The sequence below is a fragment of the Acipenser ruthenus genome, chromosome 45, assembly GCF_902713425.1.
Source record: "Acipenser ruthenus chromosome 45, fAciRut3.2 maternal haplotype, whole genome shotgun sequence".
Lineage (NCBI taxonomy): Eukaryota > Metazoa > Chordata > Actinopteri > Acipenseriformes > Acipenseridae > Acipenser > Acipenser ruthenus.
In genome coordinates, this window is record NC_081233.1 from 258,933 (window position 1) to 281,592 (window position 22,660).

At 42.1% G+C, this 22,660-nt stretch overlaps 2 protein-coding genes across 2 annotated transcripts in view; both read right to left on the bottom strand.

Annotated features, from left to right (window-relative positions):
* The window catches only part of LOC131720843 (paternally-expressed gene 3 protein-like), a 38,401-nt gene that overhangs the window by 15,546 nt on the left and 195 nt on the right, over window positions 1–22,660 (bottom strand). The window contains exons 2-3 of the mRNA XM_059013026.1: window positions 16,325–16,422; window positions 1,994–4,566 (exon numbers count right to left, since the gene is read on the bottom strand). Of these exons, the coding sequence (XP_058869009.1) occupies window positions 1,994–4,531 (2,538 nt within the window). The 5' untranslated portion in view covers window positions 4,532–4,566; window positions 16,325–16,422. The remainder of the gene's footprint in view (window positions 1–1,993; window positions 4,567–16,324; window positions 16,423–22,660) is intronic.
* Window positions 16,437–22,657, bottom strand: LOC131720888 (uncharacterized). Its single transcript, XM_059013290.1, has 2 exons — window positions 17,626–22,657; window positions 16,437–17,458 (listed from the first exon to the last, which is right to left on the bottom strand). The coding sequence occupies exons 1-2, from the start codon at window positions 22,649–22,651 to the stop codon at window positions 17,388–17,390; spliced, it is 5,097 nt and encodes a 1,698-aa protein (XP_058869273.1). The 5' UTR covers window positions 22,652–22,657; the 3' UTR covers window positions 16,437–17,387.

Sequence of the window (22,660 nt, forward strand, 5' to 3'; positions counted from 1 at the left end):
TTTTAATAGCATCATCTACACTTCACACTGTCTTACAGGATGCAATTGATACACAATATATAAAGCTTTAAACATTCTATTTTAATGGCAGTGCTGATGTATATGTACAGCTCAGACAAAAGTTTAGCATCACCTAGAATTTTTGGTACAATTCATAACTTATTTAACATTGTGTATTCAAAGAAACTACACAAGGATATCACAAAAGTCTACTGGATGTCATAATAGTAGTACAGTACATCATAGATTTCAAGATGTCAATTTATTTCAATTTGTCACTTTTTCATTCAGTATATGCAAAACTACAAATCACTGTAATTCAATGTTAACTTAACATTATTCAGCAGGTTTCATTCGACTTTATGAAGCAAAATTAGTTCATTCTGTAGAGTGAGGCAAAACCTTTGATCATATATCTGTAGTCTCAGTCAGTCAAACCTCTCAGCCTGCGTTAACGCAGCTAGCAGGACCAGTGAAATTTGACACTGTCTACACTCACTTGTTGCCGCTGTGAATGATCTGTACAGAATTCAACTGTCCTTTCAGCCTAATCCAGTCCAGATGCCACCCAGCCCTGCTCACCTAGTTCAGGGGTCACACAGTTCAGTGTGTCTGCAGGAAAGGAGCCCTTTTTCTTCAAGACACAGAGATTTCATTAATCTGTCCAGTTACATTTATAATACACTTTCATGTATTAATATCATCTTCAGTGAATATTCACCACAAGCAGCAGTATCTTCCCCTTTTTCAATGTCTCTCTTGGGTTTGTTCAGTTCCACTGCAGATCTGTATCTCAGGAATCATTGACAGTTTAAACAATTGCAAACCTTTTACATACAGAGGTAATGGAAACATAATAATGTGCCCTTTATACACACAGATACTGGAAAACATACAGGAACTCAAACTCAATGTCAATGAAATCCTTTATAAATAACTAAGCCTGCCTTAGGATGTACTGCATTGTCACTCTAATGATATCATACTGATACAAAATACAAGCAAATAAGCCATATTTTGCCCAAAAGGAATAAACAGCTAATGGTGATTCCACAAAAGCACCAGCTCTGTTACTGTCAAACAGTCTGAGGCAACTTCACTCTGCAGATTGTTTAGATCAATTATTCATAAACTGTATAAGCTATGAATGTAGTAATAATGGTAATGTTGCAGCATGTATGTATTGCAGATTTGAGTAAAAGCAACTTTTATGAATCTTTTACTTGCAAACCTTTCATGCTTTACAGTATATTTATACAGCTCTAATATTGTGGGTCTGTCATAATTGCACACACAGCAATTTACACAATAAAAATGATAGGAATTGTATTTCAATCCCACTGCATTGAAGCAGGGCTCCAGTACACAACAAGCTTGGAGTTTCTCAGTACTTAAAGGGTGCATGAGGACCTTTTTATTTGATTGGGTCGCATGTTCCCATGTGTTGCTACAACTGCTTACGGAAGGAGAGCGTATTGTTTAATTTGTTGTTTAATTTTATATTTTGACCACTTTTTTAAACTTTTAAATTGCATTCCCTGCCTCAAGGACCTCTCAGAACTACATTTCCCATCATCCTCCTGCTCACTGGTAAATCCATCTCAGTTACATATGTGGTGCAATAGCTTAGAGGCCATTCTAGTAATATGAAGGGCACACTGCTGCCACACCCATGAAGAGATTTTTAGTTTTAGTTTCTTTTAAATAATTCACTTCTTTTCTCACCGACACTGGTACAGTAATGGTATTTTAAAAATATGATGTGTTTTTGGCATCTTTGTTTAATGTGTTCACAGAAACAAGCTTGGCATGAATCCTCACAGCATGATGAGTGAGATTAATTTCCAATGCAGTTCATTCTGAAAGAATGGGTCTGTCTCCTTCAGTTTGACACGCTCCCCTTCTCAGTGTCTCTGGATTCAGGCTGGCTCTCACTCCTGGGGACTCCCTTCATTTACTGCAGGGTGAGAGAGAGACAAGGAATCAGTCAGCTCTCCACACACTCAAACAAGCAGGGTGGAGAGGTGAGGGACTGGGAGGGAGGGAGGCTGGCTCTAGTGTGAATTTGCTGGTGTCTTTTTAGGTTTCCTGACTGCCTAAAGCTCTCCCCACATTCAACACAGTGATACGGCTTCTCTCCAGTGTGAATGCGTTGGTGTCTTTTTAGGCTTCCTGACTCACTGAAGCTCTCTCCACATTCAATACATTGATATGGCTTCTCTCCAGTGTGAATTCGCTGGTGTATTTTTAGTTTTCCTGACACATTGAAGCTCTTCCCACAGTCAGTACAGTGGTGTGGCTTTTCTCCAATGTGAATTATCTGGTGTTTTTTTAGTTTTCCTTTGTTAGTGAAGCTTTCCCCACATTCAGTACATTGATATGGCTTCTCTCTAGTGTGAAGTCGCTGGTGTGTTTTTAGGTTTCCTGACTGACTAAAGCACTCCCCACATTCAACACAGTGATACGGCTTCTCTCCAGTGTGAATTCGCTGGTGTTTTTTTAGTTTTCCTTTGTCAGTGAAGCTTTTCCCACATTCAAAACAGCGATATGGCTTCTCTCCAGTGTGAAATCGATGGTGTCTTTTTAGGCCTCCTGACGCATTGAAGCACTTCCCACATTCAGTACATTGATACGGCTTCTCTCCAGTGTGAATTCGCTGGTGTTTGTTTAGTGTTCCTTTGTCAGTGAAGCTTTTTCCACATTCAAAACAGCGATACGGCTTCTCTCCAGTGTGAAATCGATGGTGTCTTTTTAGGCTTCCTGACTCCATGAAACTCTCTCCACATTCAGTACAGTGATACGGCTTCTCTCCAGTGTGAAGTCGCTGGTGTCTTTTTAGGCTTCCTGACGCATTGAAGCACTTCCCACATTCAGTACAGTGGTGTGGCTTCTCTCCAGTGTGAAGTCGCTGGTGTCGTTTTAGGACTGCTAACTGACGGAAGCTCTTTCCACATTCAGTACAGTGATACGGCTTTTCTCCAGTGTGAAGTCGCTGGTGCCTTTTTAGGACTGCTAACTGACGGAAGCTCTTTCCACATTCAGTACAGTGGTGCGGCTTCTCTCCAGTGTGAATCTGCTGGTGTGTTTTTAGGCTTCCTGGTCGGCTGAAGCTCTGCCCACATTCATTACACTGATGTGATATCTTTGGCCGGGATATATTTTCTGTATCCTTAAACAAGTCAACAGATTCCCCTTCAATGTGGACAGGTTCCAATTCAGTCTCTTGTTTAATGTGGACAGGCTCCAGTTCAGTCTCCTCTTTAATGTGGACAGGCTCCAGTTCAGTCTCTTCTTTAATATGGACAGGCTCCAGTTCAGTCTCTTCCTCTTTAATGTGGACAGGCTCCAGTTCAGTCTCTTTCATGTGGACAGGCTCCAGTTCAGTTTCTTCTTCTTTAATGTGGACAGCCTCCAGTTCAGTCTCCTCTTTAATGTGGACAGGCTCTAGTTCAGTCTCTTCTTTCATGTGGACAGGCTCCAGTTCAGTCTCTTCTTTCATGTGGACAGGCTCCAGTTCAGTTTCTTCTTCTTTAATGTGGACAGCCTCCAGTTCAGTCTCCTCTTTAATGTGGACAGGCTCCAGTTCAGTCTCTTCTTTCATGTGGACAGGCTCCAGTTCAGTCTCCTCTTCTTTAATGTGGACAGGCTCCAGTTCAGTCTCTTCTTTCATGTGGACAGGCTCCAGTTCAGTCTCCTCTTCTTTAATGTGGACAGGCTCCAGTTCAGTCTCTTGTTTAATGTGGACAGGCTCCAGTTCAGTCTCCTCTTCTTTAATGTGGACAGGGTCCAGTTCAGTCTCTTCTTTCATGTGGACAGGCTCCAGTTCAGTCTCTTCTTTCATGTGGACAGGCTCCAGTTCAGTCTCTTCTTTCATGTGGACAGGCTCCAGTTCAGTCTCTTCTTTCATGTGGACAGGCTCCAGTTCAGTCTCTTCTTTCATGTGGACAGGCTCCAGTTCGGTCTCTTCTTTAATGTGGACAGGCTCCAGTTCAGTCTCTTCTTTCATGTGGACAGGCTCCAGTTCAGTCTCTTCTTTCATGTGGACAGGCTCCAGTTCAGTCTCCTCTTCTTTAATGTGGACAGGCTCCAGTTCAGTCTCTTGTTTAATGTGGACAGGCTCCAGTTCAGTCTCCTCTTCTTTAATGTGGACAGGGTCCAGTTCAGTCTCTTCTTTCATGTGGACAGGCTCCAGTTCAGTCTCTTCTTTCATGTGGACAGGCTCCAGTTCAGTCTCTTCTTTCATGTGGACAGGCTCCAGTTCAGTCTCTTCTTTCATGTGGACAGGCTCCAGTTCAGTCTCTTCTTTCATGTGGACAGGCTCCAGTTCGGTCTCTTCTTTAATGTGGACAGGCTCCAGTTCAGTCTCTTCTTTCATGTGGACAGGCTCCAGTTCAGTCTCTTCTTTCATGTGGACAGGCTCCAGTTCAGTCTCTTCTTTCATGTGGACAGGCTCCAGTTCAGTCTCTTCTTTCATGTGGACAGGCTCCAGTTCAGGCATCTCCTGCTTAATGCAGATCGGTACCAACTTCATCTTTGTTCCTTGGCTTTCACCAGGATAAGGCAGTCCTGAAAGCAGAAAATGAAATGAAGTATTACGATCTGTTCTCTATCGTTGTGTTTACACTTATAATTCGGTCCTGAACTGACTCAGGGTCTGTGAACGTGTGGGTTGTAGTGCGTAGTGAAAGGGTGATGCAGGTGCTCCAGACAAGGACAAACACAAAGTTCACGGTTCTAGTTCCTTTTTATTTCTTGAACAAAAATTAAATAATAAAGCTGGCTCTACCCAGCAATGGGTATTGCCAGCGTCTAAACAAGGGGTTGCAGTCCCGAAATAATAAATCACAAAAAACACAAACACAGTCACGTCTCCGGACAGTGCGTGCTCATAGTGCAGGTGCGGTGCTGGAAACAGTGATGCTTGATTAAGTGCAGGTGCGGTGAAGTCCAGGTGAATCGCTGGCCTCAGGCTGCAGCTCCCAGATCTGTTCTTAATTATTCTGAGAATGATAAGAGACACACGGTTGCAAAACAAACACAAAGCACTTAACCCTCGCTCCAAACAGTCCTCGTTTCCTCCCATCAACCACAACAAAGGAACCAATTATGGCGTCACGTCCCCCTGAAGTACCCTCAGCCCCGCCCCCTCCGATAGCTAGTTCAATCACGTCTCCTCCAATTCATGAATGAAACTTTGCTTACCGTACTAGGGCGGGGACTCCTGGTACCGTGACACCATCCCTTTCCTGAACGGCCGGCTTCCGACTGCCCCCGGAATGAACTGCCGAAACATTCAGTACGGGGCACGCAATTCCTGCTGTACAGTGCTCTCACAGGTCGAGGGGGAGATTGTTGATTCAGATTCATTCGCACTTTGTTACAGGGTCTATCAGATTAAGAGTCCTATCATTTGAGCCCGTTTACACTTGAGCACACACCTAGGCTGGCTTTGGCCCAGTATGCGCGCACATAGCCCCTGAACTGCGTGTGTGCCGGATGACATCATATCAACCACCCCTTGTGTGAAGACATTTCCCCTCCCAGAACACAGAGGCGGAAGTGTTTAAATCAACAGCAAGCCTGTCATTTGAGTCACTTGTGTGTTTCTACTGCAAGGTGGTCATTCCGTGCCAATTAAGATTTCATTCTGTCATCAGAAATGGAGCGGAGCATTGAAAACATGCAAATCAGATGTTTCAAGAAACAGGTGTTATTGTCTTCATTTACACATCTGTCTGACAACTCGTCTCACATGGAAATGTATACACTAACTCCCATGTATTTTCTTACCCATGGCACGTATTCCAAGGACACAGAGAAAGCAGGCAGGTGGCAGAGCGTTCAGCTTCAGAGCCCCACAGGTGTGGAATGATCTGCCTCGATTTGGAAGGGAGGCACCATCTCTTGCTGCTTTTAACCCTTCCGCTCCGGTGAACATTCTACCTGTTTGAGGTCAGACTGACAGAACGTGACTTTCAGCTTGTGTTTCAGGATCATTTTACACCAAATTATTTGATGGCTGCGTAATGTGAAGAAGTTCAACATCAGATAGATCTGTCAACTCATCAACACTTTCTGTAATAAAAATTAAAGTTTTCTTTTGGGTCAGTGTGACAGAAACACAGTGATTCTTGGTGGTAAATCTCCCTCCTGACCTGACCGTGCGATAAGTAGCGAGAACAGAGTAGTACCTTGGACGGGCTGGCCCGACAGTTCTTTCCCAGGGTTCAAGGGAAGTCGGCCAGCTAGAAAGGGGGTGGAACTCCGGTTAATTAACTCATTGACCCGAAAGGGAAACGACATGGCAGTCGCAGATTGGAGGGGTGGCTGCACTCGTTTACCAAGGGGTCATGTGTGACGGCATGAATGGGGACGGAGAATCGCAATCTGTTCCTTCGCTTTGGTTACGAGAAAATAACCTGGAAGGACCTGTGCAGTATCGTGATAACTTATCGTGAGTGTTTTATTTTGCCTATAATTGTTGGTTGTTGTATTAATAGATGACTAACACATTCCAGAGCTGTTGCCAAGGGCCAGCACAAAACCTGGAACAGCACGGCACTATTGTCACTGATAAATCTGTACAACCCACCACGAGCACTACAGCACGCACCCAGGACTGGTGACCGTGTATTTATATTGTAGGAGGGATACGTGTGTGTTTTATTTGAGACTGCAAACCCGTTATTATTTACCCCGTGCTCTACACATTGCTGTGTATTGCCAGGGATCATTATTTGGTCACCAGACCTGGATTGTTAAAAATAAATTACTTCCAACTGGATTACAAATCTCTGTCTGATAATTACACACCACATCACTCCTGCACCTGTACACTGCAAACCACTTTGCCACAGTCGGTAAGCATTCCTGGTACTGTAAAGAAATTTAATCTGCTCTCTAGTAATTCTGCACTTTAAAATCATGGTATATACCAGTCATCTAAACCGAAACCTAAGACACTGAAATGCTGCACCTCATAATAAAATGTATTTCTCTTGGGCTGGGGCTTAAGTGCAATGCATTTTGATTGGACGGTCATCTGTGATGTTTATCCTATGAATATTTTGTTTTCTGGTAAGCTTGTACTTGTGATCGCCAAATCTCCAAACAGAGAAAAAAATAAATAAACAAACTCATCTAGCTTTCTGTCCAACTGCTTTTGTTTTGAAAGTATATAAAACCATCCCTGATTGGTTGTTGGAGCCTTTGGAGTTGTCAGTCATTTGGTAAGCAACCAATGGTTGTTTAAAACGCCTTAAAATGAGCATCTACCGTCACCATGACATCATCGTTCACATATGAATGATTTATAGCAGCTGTTTTTTGGGACCAGTTAGGAGAGAATAGTCAGATAGTTTTCCAAATGGTTTCATGTGGGTACATCCGGCATTAACATTTTTGAAAATCCAGTATTGCACCGAATATAGCCTTGCAGCCAAATAATATTTCTCAAGAACAGGCAATGACCATTGGGACTGATGCTAAACGAAAGCCAGAGAGTGTTTCATTTTACAATGCAACGGAGTATGGTGTGGATGTACTTGATCAAATGGCACGGCAGTATTCTGTCAAAGGTGGTTCTCACAGGTGGCCTGTGGCTGTTTTTTTTTATAATGTTTTGGACCTGGCTTTTGTTTTGTACAAGGAGTGCACCGGGAACACAATCTCCCGGAGGAACTTCATTCTGCAGCTAGCCCTGGAGCTGCGCCAGAAACATTTTGATCAGAGAAGTGCAATCCGGCTTGCAAGTGCCCCTCAACCTTCAGCCAGCGCTGCACCCACTGGCACACGGAAGAAAAGACAAGGCCAGGCTGCTAAATGCAACAGAAACAAAACACTGGAAGCCTGCGCCCGTTGAGAACAGGCAGTCTGTGGCACATGCACTGGTAAAATTGAAAAGTGTGTTTTCTGTGTGGATTGTACTAATTAGACAGCTGTAATAGATGTGCCTTTGAACTCTGTTTCCCTCAAAGAGCATTCATGTCGCTTGTTATATTTTTGTTTTATTTTTAGAACTAGTTATTTATTTTTTATAATTTTGTACGCGCATACAACTTTCTACACCTGTTTACACAGTAGTTTATTGTGTAATGTTTATTATAGTTTTTCATATTTATGTATATGTGCTATACAGTGTTTTTGTTGTGCAAATGTTATACATGGTGTTCACAAATAAAAATATGAAGTTGTATCCGATTGTTTTTCATTTTCATATCGAAGCTGTTTTAATGAACCGCTGTGTGGTTGTAACTAGTCAGAAATTTCGGCGGTTCAAGTGTTAATTTGAAAATGCACAAAAACACTCAACTTATGTAGGAGTTTTAAAGCTAAAGCTCTGACTTGTTTCACTTCACGTTGTTAATTCATTGCCACATCTGTTTATAGATATTTTCTGCATTCAAGACTGAATTGATTGCAAATGTGTTATTTTAAATAGGAGACTGTGAACAAGATGGCTTGCAGTGCATGACTTCAGACCAGAAACACAAAACCAAAACAAACAGGTACTGGCGGGGCAACACTGAAACGCTACGGCGTTCAGTTCATTTATTAAACAATAGGAAATAAAAGACTTAAACAAAACAAAGGGGCACGTTGGCCAAACAAACGAGTATCGTGCTGGTTTAGAGCTAGAACGTATAGCAATTGCTTACTTTGAATTCTCTCTTACCTCCTGACTCCTCACTCGTTCTACACCACTCCAAACAAGGAAAGCTGGAGGCTTTTATACTCTGGCCGAGGGGTTAACTAGCTGTTAATTATCTTATTACCCCTCAGCCACAGTCTGCACGAGTTTAGTAAGGATGCGTGACTGACAGCTTGTTAAATAATCAGTAGCTGATCAGTCACGCATCCCTACGAGGTTTTAAAATCAAATAATGGCGGCAGCTTTTCGTCAGCACCGCAATCAATAATAATACAAATAATAATATAAACAAAGGGCCGGAACACTCGTCTCTTTTCTTTCCCTCTGCAACAAAAATTACTTTATTTGCAGCAGACGTTTTATGACAAAAAATTCAGAGTATAAAGTAATGTGCTGACAGTCATGAAGTGCTGCAGTAATTCAGAGTATAAAGTAATGTAGTGACAGTCATGAAGTGCTGCAGTAATTCAGAGTATAAAGTAATGTAGTGACAGTCATGAAGTGCTGCAGTAATTCAGAGTATAAAGTAATGTGCTGACAGTCATGAAGTGCTGCAGTAATTCAGAGTATAAAGTAATGTAGTGACAGTCATGAAGTGCTGCAGTAATTCAGAGTATAAAGTAATGTAGTGACAGTCATGAAGTGCTGCAGTAATTCAGAGTATAAAGTAATGTAGTGACAGTCATGAAGTGCTGCAGTAATTCAGAGTATAAAGTAATGTGCTGACAGTCATGAAGTGCTGCAGTAATTCAGAGTATAAAGTAATGTAGTGACAGTCATGAAGTGCTGCAGTAATTCAGAGTATAAAGTAATGTACTGACAGTGATGAAGTGCTGCAGTAATTCAGAGTATAAAGTAATGTAGTGACAGTCATGAAGTGCTGCAGTAATTCAGAGTATAAAGTAATGTAGGGACAGTCATGAAGTGCTGCAGTAATTCAGAGTATAAAGTAATGTGCTGACAGTCATGAAGTGCTGCAGTAATTCAGAGTATAAAGTAATGTGCTGACAGTCATGAAGTGCTGCAGTAATTCAGAGTATAAAGTAATGAAGTGACAGTCATGAAGTGCTGCAGTAATTCAGAGTATAAAGTAATGTACTGACAGTCATGAAGTGCTGCAGTAATTCAGAGTATAAAGTAATGTGCTGACAGTCATGAAGTGCTGCAGTAATTCAGAGTATAAAGTAATGTAGTGACAGTCATGAAGTGCTGCAGTAATTCAGAGTATAAAGTAATGTGCTGACAGTCATGAAGTGCTGCAGTAATTCAGAGTATAAAGTAATGTAGTGACAGTCATGAAGTGCTGCAGTAATTCAGAGTATAAAGTAATGTAGTGACAGTCATGAAGTGCTGCAGTAATTCAGAGTATAAAGTAATGTACTGACAGTCATGAAGTGCTGCAGTAATTCAGAGTATAAAGTAATGTGCTGACAGTCATGAAGTGCTGCAGTAATTCAGAGTATAAAGTAATGTAGTGACAGTCATGAAGTGCTGCAGTAATTCAGAGTATAAAGTAATGTACTGACAGTCATGAAGTGCTGCAGTAATTCAGAGTATAAAGTAATGTGCTGACAGTCATGAAGTGCTGCAGTAATTCAGAGTATAAAGTAATGTACTGACAGTCATGAAGTGCTGCAGTAATTCAGAGTATAAAGTATAATGTGCTGACAGTCATGAAGTGCTGCAGTAATTCAGAGTATAAAGTAATGTGCTGACAGTCATGAAGTGCTGCAGTAATTCAGAGTATAAAGTAATGTGCTGACAGTCATGAAGTGCTGCAGTAATTCAGAGTATAAAGTAATGTACTGACAGTGATGAAGTGCTGCAGTAATTCAGAGTATAAAGTAATGTAGTGACAGTCATGAAGTGCTGCAGTAATTCAGAGTATAAAGTAATGTGCTGACAGTCATGAAGTGCTGCAGTACTTCAGAGTATAAAGTAATGTAGTGACAGTCATGAAGTGCTGCAGTAATTCAGAGTATAAAGTAATGTGCTTACAGTCATGAAGTGCTGCAGTAATTCAGAGTATAAAGTAATGTGCTGACAGTCATGAAGTGCTGCAGTAATTCAGAGTATAAAGTAATGTAGTGACAGTCATGAAGTGCTGCAGTAATTCAGAGTATAAAGTAATGCAGTGACAGTCATGAAGTGCTGCAGTAATTCAGAGTATAAAGTAATGTAGTGACAGTCATGAAGTGCTGCAGTAATTCAGAGTATAAAGTAATGTAGTGACAGTCATGAAGTGCTGCAGTAATTCAGAGTATAAAGTAATGTAGTGACAGTCATGAAGTGCTGCAGTAATTCAGAGTATAAAGTAATGTGCTGACAGTCATGAAGTGCTGCAGTAATTCAGAGTATAAAGTAATGTAGTGACAGTCATGAAGTGCTGCAGTAATTCAGAGTATAAAGTAATGTACTGACAGTCATGAAGTGCTGCAGTAATTCAGAGTATAAAGTAATGTGCTGACAGTCATGAAGTCCTGCAGTAATTCAGAGTATAAAGTAATGTAGTGACAGTCATGAAGTGCTGCAGTAATTCAGAGTATAAAGTAATGTAGTGACAGTCATGAAGTGCTGCAGTAATTCAGAGTATAAAGTAATGTAGTGACAGTCATGAAGTCCTGCAGTAATTCAGAGTATAAAGTAATGTAGTGACAGTCATGAAGTGCTGCAGTAATTCGGGGTGCACTGATAAAGATTTTCTTGTCCGATGCTGATAGTCGATGGTTCTCTGTCCATATCGACCGATACCGATAATAATAGACAGTGCATGTAAGCTATTGTAAACTACTAGAACAAGACCCAGGGCCAAATTGAAACTGTTTTACAATTATGAATGTTAAAATGAACAGGTATTGTTTACGTGTTGCATTTACTTCAGAAAATGAATACAAAGAATAACGTAGTATTATACTGTGTGCTGGACAGCAATTTATACATTTGTTTTACAACAGTCACACAAAAATAACACTTTGCATTTGTACAAGTGAAAACAATTCTGTAGAAAAAAAACATCTATAATGTGACATGAACTTGTATAGCCACTTGCTGTCTAGCACTGCGTATCATAACCTCTACCTGTACTGTACAGTAGAAAAGAAACACAGTCTAGGCAATGTGAACTACAACAGCGGCCGTTACATTCTTATTGTAAGCATACACTGCTTCAAAATGCAGCACAGCTTCAACTGTTCACTTAATCAAAAACAAAAAGATGTCATGAAAATAACTGCTTACAAAATTCAGTCAAACTTGAATTTGTTACTAAACAAGACGACACAGTGATCAATTACAGCTTCAAAAAGCCACAGAACACACCCGCACCCAATGAGATTGAGCAAGACACACAATTATAAATAATTATAATAATAATTATTATTTTAAACCATCAATGTTATTTAGGATTCAATCTATTGTTTTTTAAAGCATCAGAATAATATTCTACTCGCAGTCCCTCGTTGGATTTAATGCAGCATCAAGCCTGTTCTGCACACAATTCGCTATCCTATTGTTGTCTTCAGATATTAAAAATCCAAACACGGATATGGCTCCCGAGTGGCGCATCCAGTAAAGGCGCTCCTCGCAGGATGTGCCCTATAGCCTGGAGATCGCAGGTTCGAGTCCAGGCTATGTCACAGCTGACCGTGACCGAGAGTTCCTAGGGGGCGGCGCACAATTGGCTGAGCGCTGCCCGGGTAGGGAGGGCTTAGGTCGGCAGGGGAATCCACGGCTCACCGCGCATCAGCGACCCCTGTGGCCGATAGGGCGCCTGTGGCTCTGCAGCGGAGCCGCCAGATCTGTGTTGTCCTCCGGCACTATAGGTCTGGTGGCATTGCTGTGGATCTGCAGCGCGAAAAATGACGGCTTGGAAGGAGCACGTTTCGGAGGACGCGTGGTCCAGCCTCTGTTTCCCGAGTCGGCGGGGGGGTTGCGAGCGGTGAGCCGAGGATACAGATAATAATTGGGCATGCTAAATTGGGGTGAAAACCGGGGTAAAAATAATTGGCGACGACTAAATTTATAATAAAAAAAAAAAAAATAAAATAAAAAAATTCCAAACACGGCTCTTTTGAGTCTTATTTACTGCAGGATGATCACACGTTACACAGCACTGGGAAAATGAGTGTCTCAATGTTCTTGCATCATTAGTAAGCATGCCTGAGCAAACATTAAATTCTGTGCTGGAAGAAATTCAATCATGTATATGGGTGTACATTACCGGCTAAAATAACACACACTGCAGATAGCCGATTGTGTGTGTGTGTGTGTTTATTCCCTCTTATCGGTGCCATGCAGACAGGCTCCCGATTATCAGAGCACCCCTATTATTAAATAAAAACACGTAAACTGGCACAGAAATAAGAAATAAAAGCTTCTTGAAGTGCGTCCTGAATGGTTATAATAACGAGATGCAAAGTGAAACGCAAGTGCTTTGAATGAAGAGACTGAACTAACACGATGAGACTGCAGTTTAAAGGGACGTGTATTTGGGTGATCTTACAGTAAATCAATGAATTACAGAATATTTAAAAGTAACCTTTGCGTGTTTTAGCACATTGCCACCAACTGTCATTTTAACATTTTAATAAGGAGGGGCGTTAACATGAACACAAAAATGTAAGACCAGCAGATGACAGAAAACACTTTAATCCCCATTAAGATGAGTGACATGATTGTTTGGTCTTGAGATCTGTTTATATGGTCTCATGACAATGTGCTCTGATGCCCTTCAGTGATTTCAATTAATATTTAGCTTGTGCATGATAAGACATGTGATTACTCTGCAATCTCATCAAGCTTACTACCAGTCACGTCCAGAACTGTCACGTCCATGACGCTAATCTGGGCACTTACTATTAAGAAAGGGGCAACAATTGTATTCTAGAACATACATTTTAAAAAGTTAGCTTTGCAGAGAAAGTTTGAACTAAATATAATGTAGTATACAACTTTTACAGAAACTCTACCAAGAAAATGTGATGGCTGTGACATTTGGTTTTATTTAAACACCATTATTTTAAATCACTAAAATATTATTAGTAACTTGGTATTATATTCCCATAGAGTCAAAATGTGACTTATTTACAAATGTGTGACTAAAACATGAATCCTATCATTGATATCTAAAGTGTATGGAAGCTGGACTTGTGAAAATGTTGCTTTTTAAACAGTAATTTTAAATGCCTGTAAAGTAAAGTAAAGGCACAAACAGAACAATAATAATACAGCCTGCATTGACACACACCCTTCAGTACAAATACAGGGAGAGATGTTTGTGATAAATGTAACTTTTTTTTTTTTCATGGCCATGGCACTTTTTCATGGAATTGTCCTTATAATGTTTTTACTGATTAAAAACAAGGCTAATTGTTTAGAATGTTACTGCAATTACTGATCTGAGGACACCTGTGTGTTTAGCAATAACTTGCAGAGTATTGATTTGAAACTCCTCTGTGTGTAGAGCAATAACTTGCACAGTATTGATTTGAGGCACCTCTGTGTGCAGAGCAATAACTTGCATAGTATTGATTTGAGGCACCTCTGTGTGCACAGCAATAACTTGCATAGTATTGATTTGAGACACCTCTGTGTGCAGAGCAATAACTTGCATAGTATTGATTTGAGGCACCTCTGTGTGCAGAGCAATAACTTGCATAGTATTGATTTGAGGCACCTCTGTGTGCAGAGCAATAACTTGCATAGTATTGATTTGAGGCACCTCTGTGTGCAGAGCAATAACTTGCATAGTATTGATTTGAGGCACCTCTGTGTGCACAGCAATAACTTGCATTGTATTGATCTGAGGCACCTCTGTGTGCAGAGCAATAACTTGCATAGTATTGATTTGAGGACACCGCTGTGTGCAGAGCAATAACTTGCATAGTATTGATTTGAGGCACCTCTGTGTGCAGAGCAATAACTTGCATAGTATTGATTTGAGGCACCTCTGTGTGCAGGGCAATAAACTTAAACAGTTCACTTAAACAGTTGCAAATGAGTCATGGAAAAGAGATCTACTGAAAAATGAATTTAAAAGCAAGTGAACTGCCCTTTTTAATCTGTGAAAATAACAGATTAATTGTACTGTAACGCGCATTCTTTTGCTAAACTCTTAGCCTTTCAGATATGTTTCTTTCTGTGATATTAAGCAACAATGTCACGATAATAAACAAAGCATTGCACACAATTACAATCCTGCCCAGTAACACAGTGACTGCTCTGACACACTCAGTTACAATGAGACAATACAAGGAACACACTGACTGCTCTGACACACTCAGTTACAATGAGACAATACAAGGAACACATTGACTGCTCTGACACACTCAGTTACAATGAGACAATACAAGGAACACATTGACTGCTCTGACACACTCAGTTACAATGAGACAATACAAGGAACACACTGACTGCTCTGACACACTCAGTTACAATGAGACAACACAAGGAACACATTGAGTGCTCCGACACACTCAGTTACAATGAGACAATACAAGGAACACACTGACTGCTCCGACACACTCAGTTACAATGAGACAATACAAGGAACACACTGACTGCTCCGACACACTCAGTTACAATGAGACAATACAAGGAACACACTGACTGCTCCGACACACTCAGTTACAATGAGACAACACAAGGAACACATTGAGTGCTCCGACACACTCAGTTACAATGAGACAACACAAGGAACACATTGAGTGCTCCGACACACTCAGTTACAATGAGACAACACAAGGAACACATTGAGTGCTCCGACACACTCAGTTACAATGAGACAATACAAGGAACACACTGAGTGCTCTGACACACTCAGTTACAATGAGACAATACAAGGAACACATTGACTGCTCCGACACACTCAGTTACAATGAGACAACACAAGGAACACACTGACTGCTCCGACACACTCAGTTACAATGAGACAATACAAGGAACACATTGAGTGCTCCGACACACTCAGTTACAATGAGACAACACAAGGAACACATTGAGTGCTCCGACACACTCAGTTACAATGAGACAACACAAGGAACACATTGAGTGCTCTGACACACTCAGTTACAATGAGACAATACAAGGAACACACTGACTGCTCCGACACACTCAGTTACAATGAGACAACACAAGGAACACATTGAGTGCTCCGACACACTCAGTTACAATGAGACAATACAAGGAACACACTGAGTGCTCTGACACACTCAGTTACAATGAGACAATACAAGGAACACACTGAGTGCTCTGACACACTCAGTTACAATGAGACAATACAAGGAACACACTGACTGCTCTGACACACTCAGTTACAATGAGACAATACAAGGAACACACTGAGTGCTCTGACACACTCAGTTACAATGAGACAATACAAGGAACACACTGACTGCTCTGACACACTCAGTTACAATGAGACAATACAAGGAACACACTGAGTGCTCTGACACACTCAGTTACAATGAGACAATACAAGGAACACACTGACTGCTCTGACACACTCAGTTACAATGAGACAATACAAGGAACACACTGCCTGCTCCGACACACTCAGTTACAATGAGACAACACAAGGAACACACTGACTGCTCCGACACACTCAGTTACAATGAGACAATATAGATCCAGTATAAAGCGGGCTGAAGTGTAATGAATAGAGAGAGAGACGCTTACTTCAGGTCTTGTCAGTGGGATGTGCAGCACGGCTCTAGTGCTCCAGTCACTCGCTCTGACCGTCTCCTCAGTGAATGTGTCCTTTCTTCTCTTCAGATCTGAAAATGTGTTTGTTTAGTTCAAGGAGAACAGAGAATGTTTTTACATGTGCTTTAGTTCACTTTCACAGATTTATACTGTACTATGAGATTACAGGAATACAGTTTAAGATACTGTGAAAGAAGCTGTTCAAGGGGAGGGGGCAATTTCACCCCCCAGGTGATCAAGGAAGTGCAACACTGTCTGAAAGCAAGGCTTATAAACCCGTATTGTAACCTTGTGTAGTACCAGATATCCTGCATCAAAATAAAAACATGTTTGTTTCCCCTAGCAATATTAAAAACCCTGTGTGACGTTCCACAGCACAAGTTTTAAATTATTATTATTTGTTTATTTAGCAGACGCCTTTATCCAAGGTGACTTAGAGACTCGGGTGTGTGAACTATGCATCAGCTGCAGAGTCACTTACAATTACGTCTCACCTGAGAGACGGAGCACAAGGAGGTTAAGTGACTTGCTCAGGGTCACACAATAAGTCAGTGGCTGAGGTAGAATTTGAACCGGGGACCTCCTGTTTGCAAGCCCTTTTCTTTAACCACTGGACCACACAGCCTCCTAATTGAGGTCTCCCTCAATATTTTAAATGATACCTGCAGAATAACACTAGTAAAGGCAACACAGATACACCTCATTGAAAGAATGTTTAAAAATGATTTCAAACTCATTAAGAAGGACAGAAAGCCGGTTTCCATGCGTGTTCATGCAAGTGTGAAAATGGCAGTCACTGTATGAACGTTTTGGAAAGCGCTGCTTTTACAATCATTACGGTACACGTGCACGCACTCCACTCAGTGAAATAATAATTGTTTGATACTGAAAATATATTTGATCTCGTTTATAAAAAAATGCTTCCCCGATTGCTAGCTTCTAAGTTCCACGCGGTCTCACGAATAGAAAAAAAAACAAAACATGCACGACAAAAATAGCCAGCCCGCCAAAGACAATATTTACTCGCTAGATGTTTTCAACACGAGTTCATTTTGACTGGAAACCCGCCACTCGAGCAGCACTGAGCCCGCGGCACGGAGACTGCAACTGAGAGATATGAATAAAAACAAACACGCCGCTTCACAAATACAACACACACACACAAAAACAACGCGCTCCTACCACACTACAACCCGGACCTTTCAAAATAATACAATATAACAGCGCTCTGTAGTTTATAAACACATTGTAGAGCTCCATGCAGACTCTCTCACCTCCTCTCTGCTCTCCCTCAGTGTCTGAACGGATAAAACAACGCGCTCCTACCACACTACAACCCGGACCTTTCAAAATAATACAATATAACAGCGCTCTGTAGTTTATAAACACATTGTAGAGCTCCATGCAGACTCTCTCACCTCCTCTCTGCTCTCCCTCAGTGTCTGAACGGATAAAACAACGCGCTCCTACCACACTACAACCCGGACCTTTCAAAATAATACAATATAACAGCGCTCTGTAGTTTATAAACACATTGTAGAGCTCCATGCAGACTCTCTCACCTCCTCTCTGCTCTCCCTCAGTGTCTGAACGGATAAAACAACGCGCTCCTACCACACTACAACCCGGACCTTTCAAAATAATACAATATAACAGCGCTCTGTAGTTTATAAACACATTGTAGAGCTCCATGCAGACTCTCTCACCTCCTCTCTGCTCTCCCTCAGTGTCTGAACGGATAAAACAACGCGCTCCTACCACACTACAACCCGGACCTTTCAAAATAATACAATATAACAGCGCTCTGTAGTTTATAAACACATTGTAGAGCTCCATGCAGACTCTCTCACCTCCTCTCTGCTCTCCCTCAGTGTCTGAACGGATAAAACAACGCGCTCCTACCACACTACAACCCGGACCTTTCAAAATAATACAATATAACAGCGCTCTGTAGTTTATAAACACATTGTAGAGCTCCATGCAGACTCTCTCACCTCCTCTCTGCTCTCCCTCAGTGTCTGAACGGATAAAACAACGCGCTCCTACCACACTACAACCCGGACCTTTCAAAATAATACAATATAACAGCGCTCTGTAGTTTATAAACACATTGTAGAGCTCCATGCAGACTCTCTCACCTCCTCTCTGCTCTCCCTCAGTGTCTGAACGGATAAAACAACGCGCTCCTACCACACTACAACCCGGACCTTTCAAAATAATACAATATAACAGCGCTCTGTAGTTTATAAACACATTGTAGAGCTCCATGCAGACTCTCTCACCTCCTCTCTGCTCTCCCTCAGTGTCTGAACGGATAAAACAACGCGCTCCTACCACACTACAACCCGGACCTTTCAAAATAATACAATATAACAGCGCTCTGTAGTTTATAAACACATTGTAGAGCTCCATGCAGACTCTCTCACCTCCTCTCTGCTCTCCCTCAGTGTCTGAACGGATAAAACAACGCGCTCCTACCACACTACAACCCGGACCTTTCAAAATAATACAATATAACAGCGCTCTGTAGTTTATAAACACATTGTAGAGCTCCATGCAGACTCTCTCACCTCCTCTCTGCTCTCCCTCAGTGTCTGAACGGATAAAACAACGCGCTCCTACCACACTACAACCCGGACCTTTCAAAATAATACAATATAACAGCGCTCTGTAGTTTATAAACACATTGTAGAGCTCCATGCAGACTCTCTCACCTCCTCTCTGCTCTCCCTCAGTGTCTGAACGGATAAAACAACGCGCTCCTACCACACTACAACCCGGACCTTTCAAAATAATACAATATAACAGCGCTCTGTAGTTTATAAACACATTGTAGAGCTCCATGCAGACTCTCTCACCTCCTCTCTGCTCTCCCTCAGTGTCTGAACGGATAAAACAACGCGCTCCTACCACACTACAACCCGGACCTTTCAAAATAATACAATATAACAGCGCTCTGTAGTTTATAAACACATTGTAGAGCTCCATGCAGACTCTCTCACCTCCTCTCTGCTCTCCCTCAGTGTCTGAACGGATAAAACAACGCGCTCCTACCACACTACAACCCGGACCTTTCAAAATAATACAATATAACAGCGCTCTGTAGTTTATAAACACATTGTAGAGCTCCATGCAGACTCTCTCACCTCCTCTCTGCTCTCCCTCAGTGTCTGAACGGATAAAACAACGCGCTCCTACCACACTACAACCCGGACCTTTCAAAATAATACAATATAACAGCGCTCTGTAGTTTATAAACACATTGTAGAGCTCCATGCAGACTCTCTCACCTCCTCTCTGCTCTCCCTCAGTGTCTGAACGGATAAAACAACGCGCTCCTACCACACTACAACCCGGACCTTTCAAAATAATACAATATAACAGCGCTCTGTAGTTTATAAACACATTGTAGAGCTCCATGCAGACTCTCTCACCTCCTCTCTGCTCTCCCTCAGTGTCTGAACGGATAAAACAACGCGCTCCTACCACACTACAACCCGGACCTTTCAAAATAATACAATATAACAGCGCTCTGTAGTTTATAAACACATTGTAGAGCTCCATGCAGACTCTCTCACCTCCTCTCTGCTCTCCCTCAGTGTCTGAACGGATAAAACAACGCGCTCCTACCACACTACAACCCGGACCTTTCAAAATAATACAATATAACAGCGCTCTGTAGTTTATAAACACATTGTAGAGCTCCATGCAGACTCTCTCACCTCCTCTCTGCTCTCCCTCAGTGTCTGAACGGATAAAACAACGCGCTCCTACCACACTACAACCCGAACCTTTCAAAATAATACAATATAACAGCGCTCTGTAGTTTATAAACACATTGTAGAGCTCCATGCAGACTCTCTCACCTCCTCTCTGCTCTCCCTCAGTGTCTGAACGGATAAAACAACGCGCTCCTACCACACTACAACCCGGACCTTTCAAAATAATACAATATAACAGCGCTCTGTAGTTTATAAACACATTGTAGAGCTCCATGCAGACTCTCTCACCTCCTCTCTGCTCTCCCTCAGTGTCTGAACGGATAAAACAACGCGCTCCTACCACACTACAACCCGGACCTTTCAAAATAATACAATATAACAGCGCTCTGTAGTTTATAAACACATTGTAGAGCTCCATGCAGACTCTCTCACCTCCTCTCTGCTCTCCCTCAGTGTCTGAACGGATAAAACAACGCGCTCCTACCACACTACAACCCGGACCTTTCAAAATAATACAATATAACAGCGCTCTGTAGTTTATAAACACATTGTAGAGCTCCATGCAGACTCTCTCACCTCCTCTCTGCTCTCCCTCAGTGTCTGAACGGATAAAACAACGCGCTCCTACCACACTACAACCCGGACCTTTCAAAATAATACAATATAACAGCGCTCTGTAGTTTATAAACACATTGTAGAGCTCCATGCAGACTCTCTCACCTCCTCTCTGCTCTCCCTCAGTGTCTGAACGGATAAAACAACGCGCTCCTACCACACTACAACCCGGACCTTTCAAAATAATACAATATAACAGCGCTCTGTAGTTTATAAACACATTGTAGAGCTCCATGCAGACTCTCTCACCTCCTCTCTGCTCTCCCTCAGTGTCTGAACGGATAAAACAACGCGCTCCTACCACACTACAACCCGGACCTTTCAAAATAATACAATATAACAGCGCTCTGTAGTTTATAAACACATTGTAGAGCTCCATGCAGACTCTCTCACCTCCTCTCTGCTCTCCCTCAGTGTCTGAACGGATAAAACAACGCGCTCCTACCACACTACAACCCGAACCTTTCAAAATAATACAATATAACAGCGCTCTGTAGTTTATAAACACATTGTAGAGCTCCATGCAGACTCTCTCACCTCCTCTCTGCTCTCCCTCAGTGTCTGAACGGATAAAACAACGCGCTCCTACCACACTACAACCCGGACCTTTCAAAATAATACAATATAACAGCGCTCTGTAGTTTATAAACACATTGTAGAGCTCCATGCAGACTCTCTCACCTCCTCTCTGCTCTCCCTCAGTGTCTGAACGGATAAAACAACGCGCTCCTACCACACTACAACCCGGACCTTTCAAAATAATACAATATAACAGCGCTCTGTAGTTTATAAACACATTGTAGAGCTCCATGCAGACTCTCTCACCTCCTCTCTGCTCTCCCTCAGTGTCTGAACGGATAAAACAACGCGCTCCTACCACACTACAACCCGGACCTTTCAAAATAATACAATATAACAGCGCTCTGTAGTTTATAAACACATTGTAGAGCTCCATGCAGACTCTCTCACCTCCTCTCTGCTCTCCCTCAGTGTCTGAACGGATAAAACAACGCGCTCCTACCACACTACAACCCGGACCTTTCAAAATAATACAATATAACAGCGTTCTGTAGTTTATAAACACATTGTAGAGCTCCATGCAGACTCTCTCACCTCCTCTCTGCTCTCCCTCAGTGTCTGAACGGATAAAACAACGCGCTCCTACCACACTACAACCCGGACCTTTCAAAATAATACAATATAACAGCGCTCTGTAGTTTATAAACACATTGTAGAGCTCCATGCAGACTCTCTCACCTCCTCTCTGCTCTCCCTCAGTGTCTGAACGGATAAAACAACGCGCTCCTACCACACTACAACCCGGACCTTTCAAAATAATACAATATAACAGCGCTCTGTAGTTTATAAACACATTGTAGAGCTCCATGCAGACTCTCTCACCTCCTCTCTGCTCTCCCTCAGTGTCTGAACGGATAAAACAACGCGCTCCTACCACACTACAACCCGGACCTTTCAAAATAATACAATATAACAGCGCTCTGTAGTTTATAAACACATTGTAGAGCTCCATGCAGACTCTCTCACCTCCTCTCTGCTCTCCCTCAGTGTCTGAACGGATAAAACAACGCGCTCCTACCACACTACAACCCGGACCTTTCAAAATAATACAATATAACAGCGCTCTGTAGTTTATAAACACATTGTAGAGCTCCATGCAGACTCTCTCACCTCCTCTCTGCTCTCCCTCAGTGTCTGAACGGATAAAACAACGCGCTCCTACCACACTACAACCCGGACCTTTCAAAATAATACAATATAACAGCGCTCTGTAGTTTATAAACACATTGTAGAGCTCCATGCAGACTCTCTCACCTCCTCTCTGCTCTCCCTCAGTGTCTGAACGGATAAAACAACGCGCTCCTACCACACTACAACCCGGACCTTTCAAAATAATACAATATAACAGCGCTCTGTAGTTTATAAACACATTGTAGAGCTCCATGCAGACTCT

Bases quoted from the DNA above. Each gene is read 5' to 3' on its own strand.
- LOC131720888 (XM_059013290.1), bottom strand. From the start codon at position 22,651: ATGGAGCTCTACAATGTGTTTATAAACTACAGAGCGCTGTTATATTGT. The intron at 17,459-17,625 runs GTGAGAGAGTCT...CATATCTCTCAG, and splicing joins TGAGGGAGAGCAGAGAGGAG to TTGCAGTCTCCGTGCCGCGG.